Genomic DNA, 24,995 nt, shown 5'->3' with positions numbered 1-24,995 from the left:
TGTTACTTTTTTACACTGCATTTTTTGACACTGCATTTATCAGACTCATTGCTAAATATGTCTTATATTACATTTCTAAAACCTAACATGTATTTGCATACAGAGAGGTTGTGGGGTCTCCATCCTTGGAGATACTTAAACCTGACTTGGCATGATACTGAGCAACCAGCTCTGGGTGATCCTGATTTGAGCTGGTCCATTCCACCCACACCAATTCCATAATTTTGTGGTAAATCAGAGAGAATGCTCTCTCTCCTAAATGCCTTTTAGTGATTTTTGAGAGCCTTATTTATAAAGAAACAACAACAGCAAAAAAACTTCTATTTTTTTATCTTTCCATCTGAACCTGAATAGCAGGAAATGGATAATGTCGCTACAAAAATGGCTCTTGGTCCATTCCTTAAAGAATAAATGGAATAATTTAAGCATTTATGAATTTTTAAACGAGAGATGAGGGAAATTGCTTTAATTGTTGCAGTGGGAACACCAAGGTGGTGCAGTGCAAGGTAAGAACTCTTTAACCTAAATGTCAGAATAAATTCTGTCAGACTGAAATTTATTGGCCTGTACAATAGTCTCAAAATGGAAAAATTTGGGGGACATGTTTTTTATTAAGCAGAGCATTGCTGTAGCCTTTACTGGGGAGAGCTGGACCCGTGACCAGATCCTTGGCACTTTCTGGGGCAGACACAACACGTACATCATCTGTCAGGGCTGTTTGGCACCATAAAGCAGTTTCACCCTGATGTCTGAATTTCTTTAGTTTTCTGGATTTAAATCAAATCCCTAAAGTTACTTGAACATAGTTGGGTTTGGGGTTTTGTTGGGGTTTTTTTGTAGCTCACTATTAATAATGGGTCAATCACAACGTTTCTTGTGGTCGTGTTGCTGACAACATCTGTCTAATCTTACTCTCTGTGGCCTCTTGGAACATTCACTTTTAACACCCACACAGAGAAGAGATTTCAAGAAATTTCCTCTGAAGTTTATACAAAGTAAATAGATTTTTTTTTATATATTTTTTTTTGCTCTGAAAAGCACTGGACAAAGCAGATCTTTCTTCATCAATTCATGCTGAAATTTCCTTGCCCTTATTTCAGAGCTCCTGTGCTAGCCCGGGGTCTTAACCCAGGAAAAGCTTTAAATCCCACATTTGTCTTATGTTGAAGGGTTTGTTATTTTGTTTTCTTTTGCAAAAGTGACAAAGTGGGACAACACAAAGTACTATAGGTTTTCATGTTTTGGGTGTATTTTTTTTTTTAATCTGTGTTTGCTTTTGGAAAAGAAATATCTCATAATCTGTGTTATTCCCTGGGATTTCTCTGGTAGTAAAACAGAGAAACAAATTTACAACAGGTTTTAATCAGTCCTTTTCCCCTTTCCCAGTGATTCCTGTACCTTCATTTGTAGCACATTTCTTATTACATTAGCCCTGGCCTGTTAGTAGTGTTTTAGAACTATTTTTTTCCTAGATAATCATGTAATTAGTATAGTTAAATGTTTCTCTACCAGTGAGGAGGCCTGGCAAATACAGAGTCTAAGCACTCTGGTAGTCCCTCCCTGAACTTCCTCTGTGCTAAAGTGCTTTTAGAATTAGACTGCATTATGCTGCTACAGCAGCTTAACCTTAAGCTTGAATATATCCATTAAAGTCAGTGACTCTCCTGCATGTTTAAGTGCTTTGCTGGGTGCTGACATGTCAGTATAAAATTCTGTAAATATGCCTAAAGGATCAGGTTTAGTTATGACTTTCCCCAGTGATGAAAAAGGTGGAACAAGTACAGTTCAACAAATCATGAGTGAATCACGTAAAAGGTCTCCTTTAAGGGTCCTGGATGTGGAATCAGGTCCCCACTGTATTGCCTAAGGAGAATCTGCTCCTTTCAGCAGCTCAGAAATTTCGCTATCACGTTTAAATTTCAGCCCAGTATGTAAATGTGGGCGTTTTTCTTCTCAGCAATATCAAGCTGTAAAACATCCTTCTGGAAAACGAGCTGCCCAAACTCTCCCTCCTGGTCTCGGGGCAGGGGCAGGCTGGGAACAGGCTCGGTTTCTGAACATCACAGATGTGCTTTGTTCTCATGAGTAAATATTTTGGAATGTCATAGTGGAAAACCCTTCCAAATATTTTGTGTTCAGCGATTTTTGTCGTTTCCAGCCTCGCTTATATTCCTCTTCTCTGCGTGGAATTTTGTGCCTGCTAGGGCGCAATATGGTAATTCCAAATATTTAGCTTGCGCAGCAGAGTTTGCCGGTGCCATGTTTGTACCGAGCATAAAAAACATGCAAAATACATGCCTTTCACTGAGGGGAGATTTAACCTGCTGTTTTCTTTTTAGGTCATAGCTGAACTTAAGACAACCATTTCCTCCCTGACAGAGGAGAACAGCCGGCAGCAGCTTGTGGCGGAGCAGCGGCTCCAGGAAGTTATACAGAAGTTGGAAGATGAGAAGCAGCAGCTGATGACAGATAATGACAGAGCAATCAAGGTAATCTGGGGATTTTAATCCCTGATTCTGCTGGCTGGGGGAGTGTAATTAAAAGTTCTGCAGCGGGCAGATGAGTGCAGGTATTGCTCCTGCTCAGTCTGGGCACCGGAGCCGGACTTTGATGTATCTGATGACTCAGACTTCCTTTCCTCCAGCTGATCCTGGGCATAAAACACATGGACTGGGCAAATCTAATCCAGCCACTTCAGTCAAATACTTGAGTCTTTCCTGTTCTCTTTCTTTTAATATTGACTCTGATATTTTAGCGTATTTTCATCACCTTTAAACAGTGCTTTGAGGACTTCAAGAAATAAAGGTGAGGCATCAACGTGGCACGACCTGTAGCTTGGTTTTCACATCCTCAGCTTTCAAATTTAAGGGTGCAGTGATTCTATGATTCTGTGAAAGGATGTTCTTAGCTTCCATTGAAAACTATATGCAAAGTCTGTACTAAACGTGAATGGAATGAAGTATTTGTATTTTTGTTTGTTAGATTTCTGCATATTCTGCATCAGAATTGCACTCTCGGGCCTTTTTCAACTCTTTTAAGAGACTGCTGGGTTTGAATAGCCAAAGTCTGTTCTTGCTGCTTTGACACCTTGATTCAAAGTGGCTGCAGAGAATCCTGGGAACAGTTTCTAAACATTTTTCTTTTCACAGTAGTAAAGAGCAATGGAAGAGTTTGGAAACAAGCAGTCTGCTCAGATTGACAGCAAAAACACATCATGAAAAGTTGTATAGAAGAAGAAAATTACCTTTTTATTTTGGAAAGCCATTACTTGCCCCAAAGAATTACATTATTAAATCTAGAAACTCATGAAAAAAATGAACTCATACAGTTAAACTTTTTGTGCTAAAAAGATACAGTGGAAGTTTTTACACCTTGAAACTGTCTGATGTTGGATTATGATGCAGTTAATGTTGTCCTCTATATTTGAACAACTTGCATTAGGTTGTCATTACTATCTTTTCTCCCTTACATCAATTACTTAATGATTATTATTTTTTCTCCATGAAAATCTCTGCCTTTATTTGTGTGTTTGTTGAGGAACAGAATTTTCTTTCTGATCATTGTTTAGTCTCTCCTGTCAAAGGTATAACCATAAAAATGTTGGCTGTAATCTGTTCTCCAAACTGAATCACCAAAGGTAGGTTTTTAAATCACTGAGCTCTGCCAATAGAACATAGTTAAATCACATTATTTTGGGGTACAGGGGAATTTTTACCACTTAGGAAAACGTTCTATTTGTAGTTCTCCACTTTTCCAGTGGCCACCTAAATCTACAGAAACCCTGTGACAGTGGAATCACCTGCCACAGAGTCAAAAATATGCTGTAATTCAAGTTATCATGGTGCCTTCTTGAGTTACACATTCGAAAAATGTTCACCAGCTTTTTGTCTTCTGGTGCAAATTCTACTGTTGAATTTGTGGATTCACTTAAACTAAGTTAAGTTCAATGGTGTTTGAACACTGATGATTACAGGTCCTATGAAATCCTTCTCCATGTAAATCAGCTATTCTAAACTCAATTTTGATGTTATTACCTCACAATGTAATGAAATCCATAAAAACCACGGGGCAGTTCTGCACAGGGTTTCTGAGCAGTGTCCCAGAGTTTTTAGGGCTGGTGCTGGGAGTATGTTTTGTAAGATTTTGTCAACTTGGGGAAGAAATTGGAGGAGCTGTTTTGTTTGGAGTTCTTGAACTTGGTTTAGTATCGTTAATACTGTACTTTAAAAAAAAAAATCATCTTCCTTTGAAACCACTGATTTAATGGAAATTTACTGAAATCCGGATACTCAAACAAAAAAATTCTTAGGAAGGTAAACTGTGTATTTTTAAGAACCACACATATTTCTAGACAAGCATATGCAGAAATACTTTGCTTTTTATTAGCCTGAGGCAAAAAAAACCCAAAACATTTTGGTGAAAGTGGAATCCTGGATGTCCTGGAGATGGGGAATAACATCTAACTCAGGGCAAGCTGAAGACCTCGAGGGATGATTAAAGAAACATTCTAAAAACAAAGCCATTCTTAATATAATGTAAAGCTTTGAGAAGACTCGATGTAGTATAAGCTATTGAAAATACTATCATTAAAAAACAGGCATTTGCTAAATATAACATTGATTTAAACTAACATTGAGGAACAGTTTGCAATTTCCTCTATTGGTATTGGGTGGCTTCCTGTAAGACCTTCCAATTATTATTTCCTTTCAAAGGGAGAAATACATTTTTACAGCAACCAACTGGCTCTCAGAGAAGTTTGGGATTTAGGCAGTAAAGTGATATCCAGATGTGGATGCCATAATACATGATTTTGATGTTAATTCAAATTCCTGACTCTCTTTGCTAGTTAAAGGTTTCTGAGTTGTTATTATTGCACAATTGTATCCATCTCCTTCATCTTGTTGTTTTTTTAAGCAGTGTCTTAAATCCTAGTCAAAAAGAGTAAATGAAACTTTTAAGAACATTTTGCTTCTTTTGACAACCTAAAAACCCAATCTGACAACACTTTTTGGCTTCAGGTGGCCTCAGTTTGGGTCAGTTTGAGACCAGCAGTTAAAGGCCTTGGTACTCTGTGTTAGGCCATGGTTAGTCTGGCCTAAGGGCAAGTAAAACTTGTCATCACTCCTAAAATCAGGATAAAATTTTGGCTCATCACGTTCCTTTCTCACGGCTTTTAAGGTGTCCCCTTTGCCGTGGAGTTGTGAAGTCTCGTGGCAGAGCTCCAAGTACCAGTGGTCTGTCTGATCCCAAAAACTCAGCTCATCCTTCAGTGCCACGGAAAATATCTTTGCTTTGAACTTGCCAGGAGTTGCATCCTTTGGAGCAGAGCCCAAGGACGCTGCAGGGGGGCTGGGAAGGGACAAATCCAGCCCAGCTCACCTGGTCCCTGTGCTGTGCCTCACCTGGGGTGTGCACACACCTCGGGCATCAGGAACCATTGGTCTGGACCATGGGATTAGTTGGGAGCAGAGCTGTATTAATGCCCTGCAGATGTTTGGAAAAGCTGCTTAAATTGCCACGTCTGTTATCCCATTTGTGGTGCTCCAGGCTGGGATTGCAGGAGGAACCCTCCAGTTGGGTTGGGTGCTGAACTCCTGGCAGTGTCTGCAGGAGCTTTGCTGGTCACTGCAGGGGAGGGGAAACTTGTGAAGGCTGAATTTAAATTAGTTTTTTAGCATCCCAGTAGTGATCTACCCACAGCAACCTGGAGCTTGATAGACTCAAATAAGCAGGGAATTCACCCAACTTCTCTGCTGCTTTTTGTTACTGGTTGGACTGGGCACCAGCATGAAGTTTATGGCATCATAGAGATACCTTGAGGTTATTTATGAAATCCCAGCCTTAGTTGTTTGGGGTTTTTATATGAAATTCTTTTGGATTCTGGGATTGAAAACGCAAAACAGTTCCTGGGATTGGAACTGCAAAACACGTTCAGAGCATTTTAATGTTGAAGTTCATGGCCAAGTGGGGACTCCACATCAAAAAGTAGATTCTGGAAAGAAATGGGTGATGGAGAACATACAGTGACGAACCCACAATAGAAAAGGGGGAAAATGATGCTTTTTTTGCCAGATGAACCACATTTGTTGTTTGGTTCCTATTACAGATTCTAGGATTCTGTTATATCCCAGAATTAACACCAAAATTTGAATAGGAAAACATGGTCGGAAGATGACATGTTTCAACACTGTGTTTGTCAGCCAGCTTATGATCTGATTAATTCTGCTAATAAATAAGACTTAAAAGATTTCTAGGAAAGAATGTCCTGTAATATTGTTCCCCTTCATGTGAAAAATTTTGAAGCAGTTGTTTGTTGCTTTGTTATGTTGAGAGGGGAAAAAAAAGTCAAAGTGTATTTTATAGCCATAGCAGAACAAAGGAGAAAACTTCTGGTTTTAAGTTGTCTGGGCCTCCGTGGGCATTGAGTGTTCTTAACATCCTCATATATTTCTATTCTAATGAGGCTGTTGTATCCTGGAGGAAAAGGATAATTTCCTCTCTGCAAAGTACCGAGGGTTTTATCAACATAGAGAATTTCCTCCATGCAAGTGTAAAAAATACTCGCTCTGCTATAGTTGGGCTCAAGTCAGTCCTTGTTTTAAAGCATTCAGAACATTTCTTAAGGGCACCTGATATCTTGTTTCCAGAAAGTAGCTGTCAAAATATACTGAAGGTATTTACAGATGTCTCTAACAGAAAAACCGTGGTTTTAAAAATTCAGAGAACAAGCTAATTTTTGCATGTTGTTATGTTTTACTATCTACCACGTTTATTAGCAAATTCCACTTGTAGCTACAAATAATATTTTGTATTAAAAGGCCCATCAGAGCTATGGGAACATTAACTGAGTTGACTGCAGCTCTGCAGAGGAATTTAGTCTTCCAAAAAAGACCTTCTGGAATACCAGCATTGCACTCTGCAAGAGTCAGTGTTGGGATTAGTAAGAATTAAGTAATTCTCATTTGTTGGTTTCAAAGTCCCAAGCAAAAGTAAATCTCAGTGATTTAGATGCCCTTATTAGTGATTATTAAGGGGGGAGATACATCAGAGAGCTCACAACCAAAACTACCCTGATCTAGACAAGAAGCATTTTTGGTCCTGTCTCACAAGTGAGACAGTGGAGGGTAAAACCTTGACTTTGTCCAAGGTTTGTGGCAAAGATGGAAGGAAATTAAGACTGTAAGGCCTGGTGGCTCAGAAGGCTGTGACCTCGTGGAACTGATAGCACAGAGGACATTAATTAGGGGAGGAAAATAACCCTAAAAGCTTAGTGCAAACTGTAAATGAAAATCTAAAACTGAGGGTAAAGTGAAGAGAGAGGTTATTTCCAGGACATTTTGTTAAGGGAATCTTGACTTGTTCTGTTCCCCAGGATGCACTGAGAATTAACTACTGCAACCTTGAATACTGTTGAATAGCTACAGAGTAAACCTTTGTCAACAAACCCCACATTATTGACAAGCTTTTTTAAAATATTCCACTGCGTTTTTTTTTTATTTTAGCTTTGATGGAGGTCTTATTTTCTTTTTAGCTAGCAGTGCCTGTAAAAAAGGAGGTCAGCATTTCACTGCTGGCACTGACTCATGTCTTGTAAGACATCTGGTCAGAACATGCATCACTGCTGGTGATGGTTGGATGGCCACAGACGTGCCAAGTTCTGTCAGTCACCGAAGGGCCTCGGAGATGTGTGTGTCACAAAGCTCTCCAGAGGGGCCTCAAATCCTTCTAATTGCTTTTGTGGCTAAACATTACCATGATAAACCACTTGGCATGGTGAAATAAAGAGTCGTAAGGGACCATCTTGATGTTAAATACGTGGAGTCCTTTTTCCTGGGTCTTTATTTCTTTGTGGCTGACTTTGGTCTATAATGATACAAATAACTCTGCAGTGTCTTTTATTAGCAGGGAATTACAAGGGACCAACACTTGCAGCTTAGCATTGTAAAGCAGGCATTAAAATTTACCAGGCAAATAACATTATCTTGTTCATAATTTCCTCTGTTCTGTTTGATCAGCAGAGGAAGTCGTGTCTTCCAAAAGAACAGGTAAATTAAATCTGCTGGTCTTTTATGGATTTGCCTTCTCTTTTACACGGGGTCCAAACTCTGAGGCACCTGTTTTTCACAGCCTTTGTTGGTGTGAGTAGTAATTTCACCCAAATTCTCTCTGTTACAGAAATGAGGGTTTAGCCCTGAGCTTTTCAACACTTGCTTATGCTGTTTCTTGATTCCATCACATGGTTATCTTTAAAAGCCTGTATTGACACATCCATTATAAATGGTAATTAAAATAGGCTGACTTTTGTGTTGATGGTAGATGGTTACTGATCACAACTGAAATTCTGATTTTAAAAACTCTGCTCTTCTTTTCAAAAATCACATCTCTTTTCCTGTTGCTGCAGAAATTATTCCATTGTCTGAAGCATAGTACCTTCTCTTCAAAATTACAGGGTTTCAGATGTTTGGCCAGCCAGGCAATGCGAGTGGCTGAGCATCTGTAAGTACTTTATAATATCTTTGACATGCTTTGTGAGACAAAGAATTGAGTCATCTTTTTTTTCCTGCAGCAAGCTTTGCACTCTGGCATTTTTCTTGACTTTTCATGTCTCAACAGATTGAAGAACTTACCATGGCCAACAGCAAAATCAGACTTACAAGTTTTATAAAAGGCTAGAGCTAGTGCCTGCCTATTCCTCTGAACTGCAGTCCAGATTTATCCAACAGGTTTAAAACTTGGTATTTTTACTTTTTCCTGCATTGTTATTGTTGTCCTCAGTGTTTTATTTTCCCTCCAGAAGGCTCTTTGCTGCATGAAGCCCTTTTTATTCCTTTTTAGCCCCAGAAGGGACACCACCTGTCTCCAAATTATGCATTCTGTAAGTGCATAATAAAACATAAAGTCACATATAGATAAACTATCAGGTTTTTTTAATGATGTGGACTACACTAATTTTGCAGTGGAAAAATGGCAAAAAAAAAATTCAAAACCAGCCATAAAATTCAGTGCTTTTAACTGACAAGATAGGAGTAATAACACTGAGAGAGGTCCTGGGTGATTAGAAAGGTGCAAAGAAAACACTCTTAGTAGTAAGTGTTAAGTAATACTGACATAAGCCCACACAGCTTGTAAAGAAGAGCAGACCATATTTATAACTATGGTATAAGAAAGTGGAAATTAGCTGTTTTAAGGCTGCTCTGATGCTTAGAGTTTACTGCTGCATTTCAGGGACGTTTCACTCTCCAAAGAGCACGGGGCTTTTTATGTGGAGGAGAAAGTGGTGCTTAAAAAGGCAGAGCTGGGGAGATACCCAGAAGTTAGGAGGCAGAGTGCCTGGGAGGAAGAGCCTGTGCTCCAAAGTCTGGCACTTTATTGGAGAGGAAAGAAAAATAGAAAGAAAAAAGATAAAGATAAAACCAAGTGTCTAATGTCATCCAAAGACAGGGCATCTGTAAAACAGTCTGCACAGGGCTGTGTAGGCTTTCCAAGGGCTGTTCTTTGTTCCAGTTCCAGTGAGTTCCTGGAACGCAGCCTCCTTCCCTGCTCCTGGAACAGCCTTGACTGCAGGGCTCCTGCAGCCGTGGAGGTGGAAACACAATATGTGTGAACCGTGGATTCAACCAACAAAAGGTTTGCCGGGGAAAACGGCGCCTTCAAAGCGAACCTTCCGCGGGCCGCAAACATTTATAGCTCTGCACTGAAGGGTTTTTAAAGCCTGGCACGGCAACACCGGTTTGGCAAACAGAGATTTTTGGGGGATGTGGGCCTGCTCTATTATCAGCATCTACTTCCCTTAGATATCTTCCTTACTCATCCCAGGAGTGGGCTGGAATATCCCCCAGATTGCCCCGGGTGATCCCACTGTGCCTACACGACTTCCAGGATTTGTGTCAACCTTTTTTTATTTTGCAAAACTGAGTGTTCTGCTGTAGGTTTGCTTTTGGGTTTGTGTGCTGGTCGTGGTGCAGGGATATCAGCAGGAGAGAGTCACTGAGGATTTCAGCTTTATGCATTAAAATGCTCTTGCCAAAATGAGTGTTGACTTTAGAAATCTTCAGATTCCATTTAGAACTTTCTGCTGGCTCTCCAGCCTCGTGTGTAACTGAAACTCAAGAAGATCAAATATCAGAGTGGTTTTTTTGAGAAATGACTGGCTAACACTTTTGAATGGCAGATTGCAGGGAAATAGAAATATCTTTGTTAAACTTACCATTTTCATAATAGTTGGCCTTTTCTTGAGCGTAACAAGAGAAACTTGGTGAATGTGATACCTGTGCATGGTAACTATTTACCAATATTTAAAGGCAGGGTAGCAGAAGTATCAAGTGGTCTGTAGCACTCTTAGAGTTTTTGAAGGGCATTGCCTTAATTTTCTATAACAGCAGTGTTTTTTTTCCCATGCAAAATGAAAATACCTATTGTTTTCTTAGTATTAAAAGATTAGTTACAAAGAGCTACTAAAGGAAAGCAGCCAAAGCTGCCATATTTCTGCCACTTTTCTTGCGTCAGTGGAGTTGAGAATAAAAGAACTTTCCAAGTTACAGTACTGTACTTGAAAGGGAAAAAAGTATGCAGGGACTTTTATCTGTGTATTCAGTAGATCAGATGGCAAAGTCACCCCGGGAGCTGAGCAGGGGAGCAGCTTCTGCTTTTCTTAGTAAGCCTGGAGTGTGAAGCAGCCCCAAGTACGACATCAAAAGGTACAAATACGCGTCGAGTGTAAAGTTTGGGCTTTTCAAAACATCTCCCTAATTAGCACAACTCGGGTATTTGCAGTTCCAGCTCTGACTTTCTCACAGTTGTGTGCTCAGCAGAGGTGGCTTTCTCATCTCACAAATTTGTGTGAGAGGTTAAACCTACAAATGCTGTCACCAAACCTGACCCGTCGGATCCTCGATACAAACCTATCCTGTTTCCTTCCAGCATCAATCTCCCCATTGTGCCCAGCTGGAAAATGGGAGATGTAGCTCTCAGCCAATTTCTTTTTTTCTAGGAGAACGAGATTGTTTTAATTGAATGTTATTATCAGCCAGTTCTTGTGGTTTGACATGGATTCAAAGTGAAGCCGTTCATCCGCTTAAGGAACGCGTAGGCACTAATAGAATAACCTCAGTAAGTTTTTGGATGCCTCCATCCTCAGGGAAATTGGTTTGACTTGCCCTTCAGTGGAAATTTTGTGTACTATTGGCAGCCAAAATAGCACAAGAATCCAGAAACAGAAGAAAGTCTATTCTGTGCGTGGTACTCTGCTCCCTTTCCCGTTGCAACCTGTACAGTGAATATTTTCTGTTAGTGCACCTTGTTGCCTTGCAGCCCAAGGAACCCATCTCTGTTTTCATACTGTACATGTCTATATAAAAAGGTGGAAAACTAGATTAGTTTTATTGAAAATATGCTTTATTCTTTGAGCCTTTTGCACATGGATGTTGCATTCAATGTGCATTTAATGTGCATACTCCATCTTGCACTGGAGTTTGGGGTGCCTTTCCTGGGAGTAGTTTATTTTTGCTGATTTATGCAACCATCTTGTGTTGATTCTCTGATGAATCCTGATGAACAGGATTTGATACAGTAAATATTTCTTGAAAACATGCATGAAGAAGACTGAGGACTTGAGGCTGAAGCTTGTAAAGAAAACTGTGAACCTCATGGCTGAAGCTTTTTCTTAAGCATTTCTGGGCAGGCATCAATAGTTTTGTATCTTTGGCCTCTCCAAATAGTTTGACTGTTTTATGGAGCAAAGAGAGTTCACCTGTTTTCCTCTTCAGGGGTCTGTCTATGAAATTTATTCTCAGGAAACTGAAATAAGTGTCACCTACAGGATAAAGTTTAGGACTTTAAATGAACTTCTTGGCAACATCCCCTCCAAAACTGCCAGGTAACAGAGGACTGGAAGAGCAGTAAAGCTGGGATGAGTCAAGCACATCAAAAACCTTACTCCTCCAGCACAACCACTTTTTATCTTCTTCTTTTACTAAAACTGTCTCTACTTATTTTTAGTTCAAGCTTTCACAGCCCTGAAGTCAATAACTTCAATGAAATCAATATGATTTAATAATACAACACGAAGAGTTATCTGCAGTGGTGTTGGAACTGCCTTCACCAGCCTGGACAACCACCTGGGAGACCCAAAATTTGTGTTGCTGGTGTTGAATATGTCTCCTGCATTTGGCACCTCAAGAGAAATATATCCTCAGTGAAAACCCTGGTTTGCCAATTATGAAGAATTCATTAAGATTTGCTGAAGTTCAAAGCAAAAAGACCAGTTCCTCACAGGTCAGGGCAGCTCTTCTAATGGTTCCTGCTTTGCCTCCAGCAGCAGCTCATCTCCAGAACCTGTTTATTTTTCTGCCAGGGCTGTTGGCAGGTGAACAGAGTCACATCAGATCACCTCACTTGTATTTTATGCTGGAAACCTATGCCCTGAATATGCCATTTTCCTGGCCCAGCATGGCATGAGATCATGGATTTCAAACCAGTCCATGTTGGCCTTAGAAGACAAAACATGCAGTGCCCCGTTCACTTCCCTTTTGAGATCTGCCAGGAAGTCCCAGCTCAGTTTTGCCCTGGGGTTTGCTCTTACAATTCACACCATCCCAGAGGAACAATGCTTGGTGTGGGGAGGAAGGAGAGCATCACTCATCTTGTCCTGAAAATGCTCTGAAATCAGGGCATTTTCTGAAACAAAAAGGGGTGAGTGCAAGTTCTTCTAGAACCAGATCAGGGAAAAACAAAACAGCCCCTTTTCCAGGAAAATAATTAGTTAGGACATGTCAGCACCTAAACTTCATGCAGATATCCTGTGGTTTGGGAAAGCACAGCATTTGTGCACTTACCCAGTGGGCAGCAGTGCTAGTCCAGAATTCATAGACCCACAGAATCATTAAGGTTGGAAAATACTTCCAAGATCATTGAGTCCAACCATCCAGGCTCCTGAGAGTCCCTGTCTCAGGGGCACAACTTCCATTTCAGTGGAAGGTTGTTCTCTCTCTTAGAATTGTTGAAGAGACCTTCAATCCTGAAGTGCTGTAACATTTTCCTTTCTGTTTTCTGCGTGAGTGCCCAAGGACTTGCAGGAGTTGCCACCTGTGGTGCCGTGGTCCAGCTTGGCCTTTTCATTCCTGTTGCCCTTCTCACCCTGTGCCCACCCTTCCACCACCAGGATCTAACCTGGAGGAGACCCAGGGAGGGGATGTGCCCACTCAGGGAAGGATGAAGCCCACAGGAGTGTCCAACCTGCTGCTCCAGGTGCTCTCTCCCTGCTCTGCTCCCTTCCAAGTTTGTTGTGTAAGAAAGGGTGAAAGTACAAACGGGAAAACTAAACATGAAAAGTGAGTTTGTTTGCTTACTGAGAAGCCTGGGAGTGGCAGAATGGAACTGTATAAATCAAAATTCAGGCTACCAAATGTTAGATACCTGCAGAAACACCTGCACCACTGGGCCAAGCCAGAGCTCTGCAGGCAGCTGGAGGGAGAAATCGAAGTTGTGCGTTGTCACTCTCTGGTCTCAGAAAAAAAGCTGTATATGCTGTATATTTAAATTCCTCTTATTTTTGTTTCTAATGTTAATATAATTCATTTTCTTTCCAGTCTTGCACTTGTAATTCAGCAAGGTAAAGCAGCAATTACTGAAGGCTGTTAACAATTTGAATCGTATCAGTGGATTTTAATTGTCTCTCTGGGAACACCTTTGACCACAGCTGTGCTCGGAGCTCCGAGGAGCAACTCATAATACCTGGTGGACTGTTTTCTTCCTCTTACCAGAGTAACACATCACTTTGCTTAATGTTTGTGTCAATCTGAAAACCACTGCATGGAAGTGTGCATTTGCAGATCAAGTCTGGTGTTGCTGTGCACTCACTTGCCAGCATTTGTGTCTCTAACTGAGCCTTCATGGTGGGTGTGAGGAGGCTGATGTCCCTTCTCCATCCATCTTGCTGTTTGCAAAACCTGTCTCAGCAGAGGACCAATACCAGAATTCTTAGGGTTTTTTTTTTTCACTCTGTGCCATATAATGTTTTTCCTGCAGTTTATGTCTCAGTTGTGATAAGGGAAAGTTTTTGAGATGCATGAAGTAGCTGACAAGCTCTGCCCCTGGCACTCTCTAGGTCAGATGAGCAACACTAGTTTGTAGCTGCACAAATGAGAAACTGGTGGCACTTGAGAACCTGGTCTGTTTTCTGTTATTTTTTAATGCTTTTGCATTTTAAAAATGTCATCCATGTAAGAATATATGGAGTTGTTTACATATGTTTAAAAAGAAAGGGAAAATGAAAAGACCCTGCCTGTCTTTTAGATGTGGAAACAGGTTCCTGAAACAGAAAGGCACCAACTGGGTTATTTTTCTTGTTCAGAGCATTTTGGATGATGGCTGAAGTGGATACCAAGGTTTGACATTCATCATTCAAAACCTCAGAATCCTGTAGAAGATAAACTGCAAGGATTGTTTTGACTCAGGGAGAATAGAAATGGCCACAGTGGGTCAAAGTGGAGTCTGTCTGTCTGTCCTCTGGGACGTGGTATCTGATAAAAGAAGCCCAGGGGGGAGTAGAAGAACAGGCTGAAGATTTAGGGACATTTCCTCATTATACTCACTCATTCTCCAGAAGATACAGTTTGAGGGAGTTGGTCCTTCTTTTTTTAATAGTCTTCCAGGGCTTTTTGGGCTGTGGATCTTTGTGTTGCTCTCCAAGTCCTTGTGCCCTCAGCACTCGTGGTGGTCTAAGGCAAAACATTCCCACTGTACAGTTTCTGGGAATCTCTCCCAGGAATCCTCAGTCTGATCCTACCAGGGCTGGCTTGGAGGGGCTCAGACCTGCTGGAAGTTTGTCCAACGTACATTGGTCCTTAGAGGTGCAACAAGTAGGGCTTGAATGTTTAAACAGGTTTGGTTTTTTTTTTTAAGGAAAGTGTAGACAATAATTTAAACTAGACAAATTCTGATTTTTTATTGATGATTCCAGTTCAGCAATAAATGTTACATTAGACCTAAGGAAACAGGGTGGTGGGTACTCCCAGAAACAAGTTTTGCATGAATCAGAGTAAAATATATTGAATAAAAACCTAACAGAAACATTTAAATAGGCCATGGAGCCTGACATTGTCCCTTGCTATGTAAGTATATGCCTGTCTATCTAAAATATTCTGTACTAGTTTTCTAGAGCTCTAAAATGGAAGGGAAAAACTTCTGAAGAAGCTGAAATAGATCTTACCCATGTCTAATTTTGAAAAAAAAAAAAAAAAAGAACTTAAAGGATTTTAGAAGTGTTTAGAACCATTGGCATTATGACAGCAAGAATCTCCGTCATAACGTCATATGATTAACGAGATCAGAAACATTCTGGGATGTTCTGATCAGTTATGTTAATGCCTCTTTTAAAAAGAGTATAAAGCTAATGCTCTATAAAATAGATACTTGAAAAAACAGTTTTGGTTTTCCTCAGGCAAGTGAGATTAGAGTTTCGTAATCTGTTTGACCAGCTGCAGAGGACGTTCTGTTTCTTTTTTTTTCTTTTTAAGTAAATGAGCTTCATCTCAACATGATTAAAAAATTAAAAAAAAAAACACCAAGAATCGAGCTTCAAAAATGCTCAGTTTTCACACATACTTTTAAATAGGAGCAACTGCATTGTCATGTCTTGTTGCAAATGTAATTGGGTTGGAGGTCATTAAAGACTTTGAATTAAAGAATTTCCAAGTTTCCAACTGTGCGTCCTCCCCTGTCAAGAATCATCCCATTTTTGGCTTCCAGACATAATTTTAGCAGATATTACTTTGCTGCCTCTCACATCTTACGTGTGTTGAGTCAAGCTCGCTCTTGTTCAGTTCAAAAAGCAGTGGTTTGCCTTGAGAGTTAATGTTGTTGATTAAGGTTACTTTGAAAGGTAGAAAGACATTATTAGATTTCTTTTTTTGTGCCTGCATGCAAGAGGACATGTGTTGTTTTATGTAAAGGGAGGATTCCAGCAATACTGAGCACTTCATTGCACAAAATAAATAGTTTTTCTTTCATTCTTACTGGGAATCAGATTAACCTATTGATTAGAAATACCTCAGCCTTTCATATTTCTTTTTTAAAAGAGAATAACAAAATAAGAGTCTTTGTAAAGCCTGTTAGGAGTGTTTATATTTCCAGGTCTTCGTGCCTCTGTGAGGAGGAATGCATTTTAAGGAGACATTTGTAGAGCACCAGGGGTCTGCTGGAACCTCTGGGCTGGCTCCAGGTGTAAAGTATCCGAACACCCACTTAAAGTGGCAGTTTGGTGATAAACTTGGTTGGGAATGAAGCCCTGGGCAGGGAGAAGATTACCTTGTTGAGCGAGCGATTGATAAATCTGCTTTATCTTGACTCCTCTAAATCATTGCAGGAAATTCTGCTCGAACCCCTGATGTTTGTTTTCGCGGAACTGTTGTTAGGAATATACAGCAAGCAACAAAACCAGATGTGTCACTGGTTAATTTGTGTTCACAATGGCAGTTTTTCACTGGCACGGCGCTGACGTGACGTTTCAGACGTCGTTGTGGCAGAGCATCAAAAATTCAAGAAGTCGTCTCAAAAACGTTGAAGGCGACATCAGGTCTTCACAGGAAACCAGCTCAGAGAATGGCAGGCTCCTTGCTGCTCCCTTTGATTGCAAAGTGTTTAATAGAAAGCAAATTAGGAAATGAAGATTGTCTCGGGGATCAATCGGGCGCAGCAGTTCCGCCCGCTCGGCGTTATCTGTCAGACGTTAACCTGATTGGGAATGTTGTATTTGCTATAATAGCCTCAAAATCGGACTGAAAGGTTGACTTTAAAAATACCTGATGTATTTTGCGTGTGCTCCGAGGCTGATAACAAACTCTGCAGTTCAAGTTTTAATAACTCGGGGCGGGAGGGGGGAAGAGCTGAGAAACTTCAAAAGCTTCGTGATAAACGTTTTTGACAAAGCGTCAACCCAACATTAGGCAGAATCTTGGTAAATCCCCTCATAAGTGGTTTAAAACGGAGTTTTGAACTTCTCCTTCACAAGTGTACGCTTAGAGATGTCATGGTATCTTTGGGTTTAGAAGACTCACTTTTATCTGGTGCATGTGCTCCGCTGGTGTTTCTGCCAACACCTCAGAGAGGGCAAAGGGGGGAACAGTGGAACAGTTTTCTCCTTTTGGCAGCCTCTGCCCCTGCTCTGGACCATGACACTCATGGAGGCTGGAAAAAGGGAAAGCAGCACTGGAGCAAAGCACTGAATGCTCCAGGTAAATATCAGAGTAAACCTTCTGAGCTGACAGGCTTTCTGACCGTCTTCATCGTGACAACCCCGAAGCGTCCTGGTCATAGAGAGAGCAATGGTTGGATGTGGCAACTGCTTGTTGGGTTTTGTGGCTCCTTGAGAAAAGCAGATGAAAGCCAGTTTATTACAGCTCTTTGAACCTGCCTCCCTCCCCTCTCCTATCACCTGAGCCACTAGAACAAAGCAAAAACTTTGCTTTCCTTGCCTCCCCCTGAAAAAAAAAAAATACCTAACTTTGCAATTTATGCTGCTGTTGTCTTTGAACTGTTATCTCTGCAGGACCTGCTCTGCCTTATGGCTTCCTTTGCCTTTCAAAAGAATTGAGTTTAAAATGCCCTGCAGTAAAGCCCTGGCTCAGCAAAATGCTTAGGCCCCTGCCTAATTTTAAGCCTATGAATGGCTCTGCTGGTGCTATCAAAGAGTTTTAGGGAAGTATCTTAGAATCATAGAATCCCTGATTGGTTTGGGTTGGAAGGGACCTTAAAGATCATCTCCTTCCTCCCCCTGCCATGGACAGGGACACCTTCTGCTATTCCAGGTTGCTCCAAGCCCTGTCCAGCCTGGTTTGGACACTTCCAGGGATGGGGCAGCAACAGCTTCTCTGGGCAACCTGTGCCAGGGCCTCCCCACCCTCCCAGGGAAGGGCTTCTTTCTAATATGGTTCAAGGCTTCGCAGAAAAATGATCATAAAACTTTGGTCAACTCAATTAGATATTTACAGAAAATGCATCTGTATCTTATGGGAGCAAAGCAGGGAAAAAATAGTCATGTTAACAATCCTAACAGTGCTCAGGGAATCTCCAAAACACCCAGATCCTGATGAAGTCTGATGTGAAAGTGTTATGGGACTGCTCAGGAGCTAATGCTGATGATCCAAAGTGTATCATCTACTGCCTATAAATTGTGAAAAATGGAAATAACTTGTGTTAGAGCCACACTGGAAAATGTTGGTATAGATGTTTCTCTTACGTTAAATATGGTTTTTTCACTACTAACAGAGAGACTTGGTTTTGTTCCTGGAGTCAAATTATTCCTTTCCTTCCCGAACCCTTTTCTTTCTTCCCACAGTCCCTCAAGGGAAGGATTTGTTGTGGGGCATCTCCTACTGGCAAATCCCTGAAGCAATAGACTGGTGCAAAGCCCCCACCTTGGGTGGTTTTGCAACGTCTCCATTCCCATTTAGAAGTGTCAGCAAAGTGAGCAAACTTCCAAACGTGCCCTGTATGTGGGAGTTCACATTATTCCAAGTGGGAGTTGATGAATCCTGTACCTTTGGAAGTTATGCCTTTTATCTGATCCCTGACCAAGGAAAGCTTTTTTTCCATAATGGCAGCAGAAAATGGGCAACCACCTCTTGTAGGGACAGATTTACAAAGGTATTGCCGTTTGCATTTTCATTCTGTGTTGTAATTTCACGTTTGCTCTCCATGAAATGGTGTTTAGTGGATAAAATTAAAATATTAGGCCTGGAGATTCCCAGATTTGCTGTTCTGTCATTGCATAGCAGGACACTGCAGATTGGACCTGTCAGGTCTTCTCCTTTCCCCCACCCAGTGTTGGCAACTTCACCCAGGTCATGACGTTGGACTGATGGCAACAGGCTGGGAGGTCAGTGAAAAGCAGAATAAAATAGGAAGGAGAGATGTCAAATATTGCTTAAGGTGTTTTAATTTCTGTTCCTGAGGAGCAATAAAGCATAAGTGCTCTCTACAGTCATAATAGTAATTGTAATGTACCTATAGGACAGAAGAATAATTTGTGTTATTAAACAGCCTAACTATTTTCAGTATGAAATAATAGATTTTCTGTTCTGGTGCAGTGATGCTGGCCCCTGCATGTAGGTTGTGGAAAACTTTGTTTGCAAAAACAAAGCTATTGTTTTAACAGAAACCACAGAAATTTGGCCTTTCATATTGAATCAGTAGCATAATGAGTAGTGGAGCAATAGTTCAACATCAAAGGAGACTTCTTGGATATATAGTGTGTTGCAACAACAGCAAAAAAGTTCCCACCAGAAAGGAATTCTGCCATATGTGAGCAGCAGACATATGTATTAGGTTAAAACCAGAAGATTTCCTTTGCTTTACACCAAAAACAAGAGAGACCTTGAGTGCAGAGGTTTGCTGCTGGAGAGCAGTGTCAGTGGGCAAACGCTCCAGGAAAACCCAAAAAGCGTTGAGGATGCACTAAAAATTTGGCTCAAGCATCAGCATTTTACTTTTTAAAATGCCCTTGCTTTGCTCTGACTCGTGGCATTGCATCAGTGCTCTTCGTGGATATATTTATGGCTGTAGCAAACCCAGAAAAAATGTATTTATGGAAAATATTGTAGCAAAAGTAATGATTACTTTGAAAATTCTGTGATAAATTCTGGTGGGATTCTTGGCCTGCTTCCTTTGGATAGAGTTGTACCTGGTTCTGAATTGTGAGACCACCTAGTGTAAAGGAGAAGTTTTTGCCCAGACAGCCCATAATTCCAGCTTCAAGGAGAGATAAAGGTGCTGAAGATTGAGTGTTTTAATGACAACATTTTAAAGCATCTCCATATGTATTCCTGGAACTAAATTTGCTTTAATTTTTATTAACATTCACATGGCTTTTTTTTTTTTCTCCAAAGTTCCAGAGGTTTTCTTCTCATGAACGGGGAGAGAAGACACATCAATGGATGTAATTTGAATTTAGAAGGTACTTAAAGAGAGGCCTGTATTCAGAATTATTCTTGGCACATGTTTTGAGGATGTAAAGTGGAAGCCTTCTTCTGTGGGCATTAGTAAGGAGATAATTAAGACTACAGTAGGTAATTATGGTAGCTTTTATTACTGCATCTTTCATTAACTAATTATATTAATTTGGTAACATTTGAAAAATTCTTTGAAGATGAAAAGTGCTAACTCTTACTACCTTTAGTTGCAGCTTTACTCTGCACTGGTCATAAATATTGAGGGCTTTTCTTGATACAGATGTACATCCATGTGTGTGGAGTTGCTGGTATATATATATATAAATATATATATATAATTATATATTGATATCAAAAAAAGACTCTGCCATTATCTGGCATGATCTGATCAGGCTAAGCAGCAACTTTCCTGCTGGCACTCTCTGTTTCAAAGTAAAAATACATTGGTATTTAATGGTTTTTAGAAAATTTTCCTTCCTTTGTAGTTATCACTTATTTATTTAACCCTCAGACCAGAGAGGTAAATGACTGTGACCCCAGACTTGCCATTGGTGTGATGGAATCAGGAATCAAGTCCTGTCTACTCTCAGGAGCACACCAAAAGTAGGAAATTATTTCAGGTCAAAGAAGCAAAACATCATTATTTGTAAATACAGTATCTTCACAGTAATAATCAATAGCAAGAAATTAAAAATAGTAATTATTTATGTAATTCTTCAGAACTGAATTTCCTTTCAGGGAATCCAACCCTTTTTAAAAAAAACATCTTGTGGTTAAAGGATAATCAGATCAGTTCTCATATATTAGAGACTAAATCCTTCCTACATTCCCAGTTCATACTTGTTCCTGTGGTTCTTAGGACTCTTTCTCTTCCCAGCTTTTAGCTGATTTAGATTAAGCCCTGCAACGAACACCAAAAGTTAATTCCTGCCTCGATTAGAGATTTTGTCATGCTGCCATCGTACCTTTTGGTCTCTCTAGGGCTCCTTGTCAAAAGTATATGCTTTACAAGTTGGGTTTTTTTTTTAAAAAACCACCCTTTTTCACAGCCTCAGTCTCCCCCAGGTGTCCCTCTGAATTCTTCTGGTCCTCTGCATCATCCCAGCACCCCTGGGAGCCCCACTCCCAACTCCACGTGCACCAGCTCCACGTGTCTCCAAAGGGCTCCAATCTCCCATGAGCAGAGTTGGGGTCGAAATAATCTTCATTAAACCTTTTGCTGGTGATAATCAACCCAGAATGGAATAAAAGGAGGGGAAAAGTGCCTACCCAGAGATGGAGTTTGGGACGTTCCTTTCTCCTTCCACATCAGCTGGTGCCCAACGTCTCCTGCACCACAGTGCCTGTGATGGACTCGTCCACAAACTCCACTTCAGGTCCCAAAATCTGCCTGCAATATTCCAGTGGTGTGTTCTCCAAGCCATGACTCTTCTCTTCCATCCTTCTCGTGCCTCTCAATGCTGCGTGCCACCAAAACAATATGATTTTATTTTTAGGATCCTTTCCATTTTTAGGAATAAATCAAATGAATGTGCCCTTTCTACAGCTGTAATTCACCCACATTGTTGCAGTGGAGCTTATTATCTCATTTACATTTTTAAGGGCTTTTCAAAGTGTAGGATATCTGGGCTGGAAAGCAAAACATTTCATTTCTTTGTTCTCTGGCCAACACAAAGCACTTCCAAGGTCAGGTATGGTGTAGCCATTCAACAGCAAACATGTTTACATGGCATTTGAAAGCCCGTTTAACTGAAAAAAAAAAGACTGTGTAACAGTGATGCAAGTCAACTTAGCACAGCTGAGGGACAGGGATTCATTCTGTACCTGGAAAAATTTAACTAAATAAGTTTTGGTTTCCATTCAAGGGAAAAAAAAAAAAGCCTCTGACGCTTAAAAATTGGCCTGGACTTTTATTTTTTAATCCGTTTTTCTTCATCTCAGCACTTATTAATCATAAGTTCTGTTAGTCTTTGGGCAAAAAGTGACACTTTGAAGCTGTAGAATAAAAAAATGCATTTCTAAACAGAACAAAACATTGGTTAGTTTTACAAAAGAGATGTTCTGGGATGTACCTGGGGTAAGTTCTCTTCCGTTTTTAAGAGTTTTCTACGTGGCAAAAGCTTCCCTGTCTGATTCAGAAGAAGATTTGGGGGTGCTGGGAGCTTCAGGAATAGCCATCAGCATTCAGGCTCTGACCACTGCATATGAAGCTTTTTGACAATAGAGACAACTTTCAATGGGATCTCTAAAAAGGTGCATTATCCGTGACATCCATCGTAATTCCTCCTAGGAAATTAATGGGCAACAAGCTTGCTTAGTTCTAATTACTCTTCTCAGAGCTTAATCATACGCAGGAATCTACAGCAACCCTGAGATTTTGATGTTACTTTTTGTTTTTGGCACGGCCTTGATCAAATGCTGATCTTTTGGTTTTACTTTTCCTGTCATTGTGCTGATAGAAAAGCTGGAATAGCGAAATGAACATTAATTACTCGTGGAATGTGTGCAATGCAGCAATAGGCCAAAAAGTGTCTAGTTAGAGGTATTTGTGATTGATCTGAGGAGTTAGTTGGGGTTTTTTTTTGCCATTTCAGTACAAAACCTGCCAACAGGCAGTTATGGTGTGATTGGAAAAGTCTGTGAGCTCACAGTATATTCTGGTCTGGACAACTGGTGAATGGATGACTGTAAGACTTGATAGTTTGCTACACTTACATGCCATAGTAAAAATACCTTATTTCTAAATTTAAGACATTTTCTGCCCTCGTAATGAAATAAAACACATGTGCTCCGTGCTGGCAAACACCATCTCAGGTAGGTGAGCCTAACAAAGGCTGTGTTATCTGAATTTCCCAAATGAAATCACTTGCAGATGCATTGCAAACCCTCAGATTTATAAAGGAACTGCTCATTTTATCCTCTGAAGAACATGTTTGTTGTAAAGAAGAAAAGTAAAAAGGGAGAGGTGAAGGGAGGGAAAGAGCAGGGCACCAGTTCTCTTTGGCACCATGTGGTTGCTGTCTTTGAGCAGGAACAATCTGAGATCCTGTTTTGTGCTCAGGACTTGCAGATCTGTGTGCTGGGTGTGATATAAATCTGTTCTCGGGCACAGATGTGTTTGTAGGTAAACACATACATTTGGACATACACATCCCATCTCTTGACCGACTTCAAAGCCCTGTGAAAGAGTCAAACTTGCTCTTGAGCACAAGGGAAGGACGACTGATGTGGGGCAAGGTTTCCTCCCTCCTTATTTTTCGCTGTTAAAAGCTGATCCTGAAATAGCAGGAGAAGATGGGTCATACTTTGTAGTTTATCCAAAACATGCTCCAGGAATGTTCCTGAGAGTCATCCTGGACTGGTTATGTCTGGACACTTTGGGCTTATGGCAGCACTTTTGTCAAATTAATTGGGGTTTTGGTGATATTTCTGATACATGGAATGACCCCTCTCCTTATTGCATTTCTACATTGCGTGACCTGCTCATTTTAGTTTTTAAATCTGAGTGTGCTTGTTTGTGTTTTACCTCACGAGATCAGATGTACAAAAAGAAAACAAAAAGCCTGCAATTCCCACATAATTCCCACATATATTTCGTTATGTTAATGCAAATTCCTGGTACTGCAAGACTTGTTGAGTATTGAACACGGGTTGTACATTCAAAGCCTGGATTTCAACACTGCTCAGAAGCTGTGATAGCGTAAAAGTCCCTGGGCAGATTTGAAGTTCATGCTTGGGTCTGGTTACAATTTTTGGCATCAGAACATGTAATAGTCTTACAGCTATAAGACTTTAAAGTTGATGTCTGGCATCACTTCAAAACAGCGTGCAAGATCTATCATAACTCGTCCTCTTATCTCAATAGCAATTCTATCCTGTAAATTATTGGAGAGGACAGTATTTCGGTGCTGTGGAAAAGAGCAAGGCTTTTTTTCTGTTAAATCTTTGCCCCGCGAGTACTTTTAATGATCCTGAGTTATTCAGGGGTGTTCTGCTTGGAGGAAGCAAACATCAACCATGTGGTGTGTTCTGCAAAGTGCCCTGAGTCCGTGGGCTCCTTGGTGTGTCCTCTCAAGGGAGAGGCAGGGGCACCAGGGGAGGGTCAGGTTGGATATTAGGAAAAATTTCTTCACTGGAAGAGTGGTCAAGCATTGGAAGGGGCTGCCCAGGGAAGTGGTGGAGTCCCCAGCCCTGGATGTGTTCAAAAAACGATCAGATGTGGCATTTTGGGATATGGCTTAGCGGGCATGGTGGGATTGGTCAAAGGTTGGGCTTGATGATTTTGGAGGTTTTTTCCAGCCTTAATGATTCTGTGATTCTGTGATTCAAGGGTGCAGCTCAGCTTTTTAAAAAGCAGCACTGGAGGCTCCCCCAGTGGCATTTACAGCATATCTCCAGCATAAGCCCCTTCCCAGGTCCAGCCCTGCCTCTCCCAGCTGATGGGTATCAATGCCCCCATTTCCTGCCATACAAAAGATAACTCAAAATACTCCCTTTCTGAGGCTGCAGCCGGCTCTGTGTTGGTGTCAATCCCCCCTCCACATTGTGCACTTTGCCTCGAGTCAGCACTTGCAGTTAACAATGCCTTTATTCAAGCTGACAACATCACTAAGCTTTCAGTAAATGTGTAAGTAAATGTTAAGCGTGTATTCAAACATCCAACAATGACTAGGAAACTTTCAAAAAAAAAAAAAATCTTTGAAACTTTGTATTGTTTGTTTGGTGTGTATCTGTTAGAAATAACATAGACTATCAGTTCCTTGGGGCACGCTGTTCCTTTGTTAAGCATATAACAAAAAGATCAAGGCCCCGAGTGACTGCTGTAATAAAAATAAATATATAAGAAGAACAATAATGACAAAATAAATTTGTCCATGCATTTTTATGGGCTTGGTTTAGAAGTGATTACTTCTGAACTAAATAAAGATTGGATAGTTGTGGTAAAGTGACATGATCATAATGTTCCTTTTATTCACATTTGTAGATCAGATGCTAGACTTGACTGCGGGGCGGGAGGGGAGCCCCTCGTCTCGGCCAGCATCCCATTTC

General features: G+C 40.7%; 1 protein-coding gene across 1 annotated transcript in view; it reads left to right on the top strand.

Moving 5' to 3' along the window:
• CEP112 (centrosomal protein 112) overlaps positions 1-24,995 on the top strand; it is a 156,443-nt gene that overhangs the window by 113,690 nt on the left and 17,758 nt on the right. The window contains exon 22 of the mRNA XM_017811814.1: positions 2,340-2,489. Within this exon, the coding sequence (XP_017667303.1) occupies positions 2,340-2,489 (150 nt within the window). The remainder of the gene's footprint in view (positions 1-2,339; positions 2,490-24,995) is intronic.

Source organism: Lepidothrix coronata, unplaced genomic scaffold, assembly GCF_001604755.1.
Source record: "Lepidothrix coronata isolate B3197 unplaced genomic scaffold, Lepidothrix_coronata-1.0 Scaffold34, whole genome shotgun sequence".
Classification (NCBI taxonomy): Eukaryota; Metazoa; Chordata; class Aves; order Passeriformes; family Pipridae; genus Lepidothrix; species Lepidothrix coronata.
The sequence above is the reverse complement of the archived record's forward strand: the minus strand, read 5'-3'. Positions and strand labels throughout refer to the sequence as shown.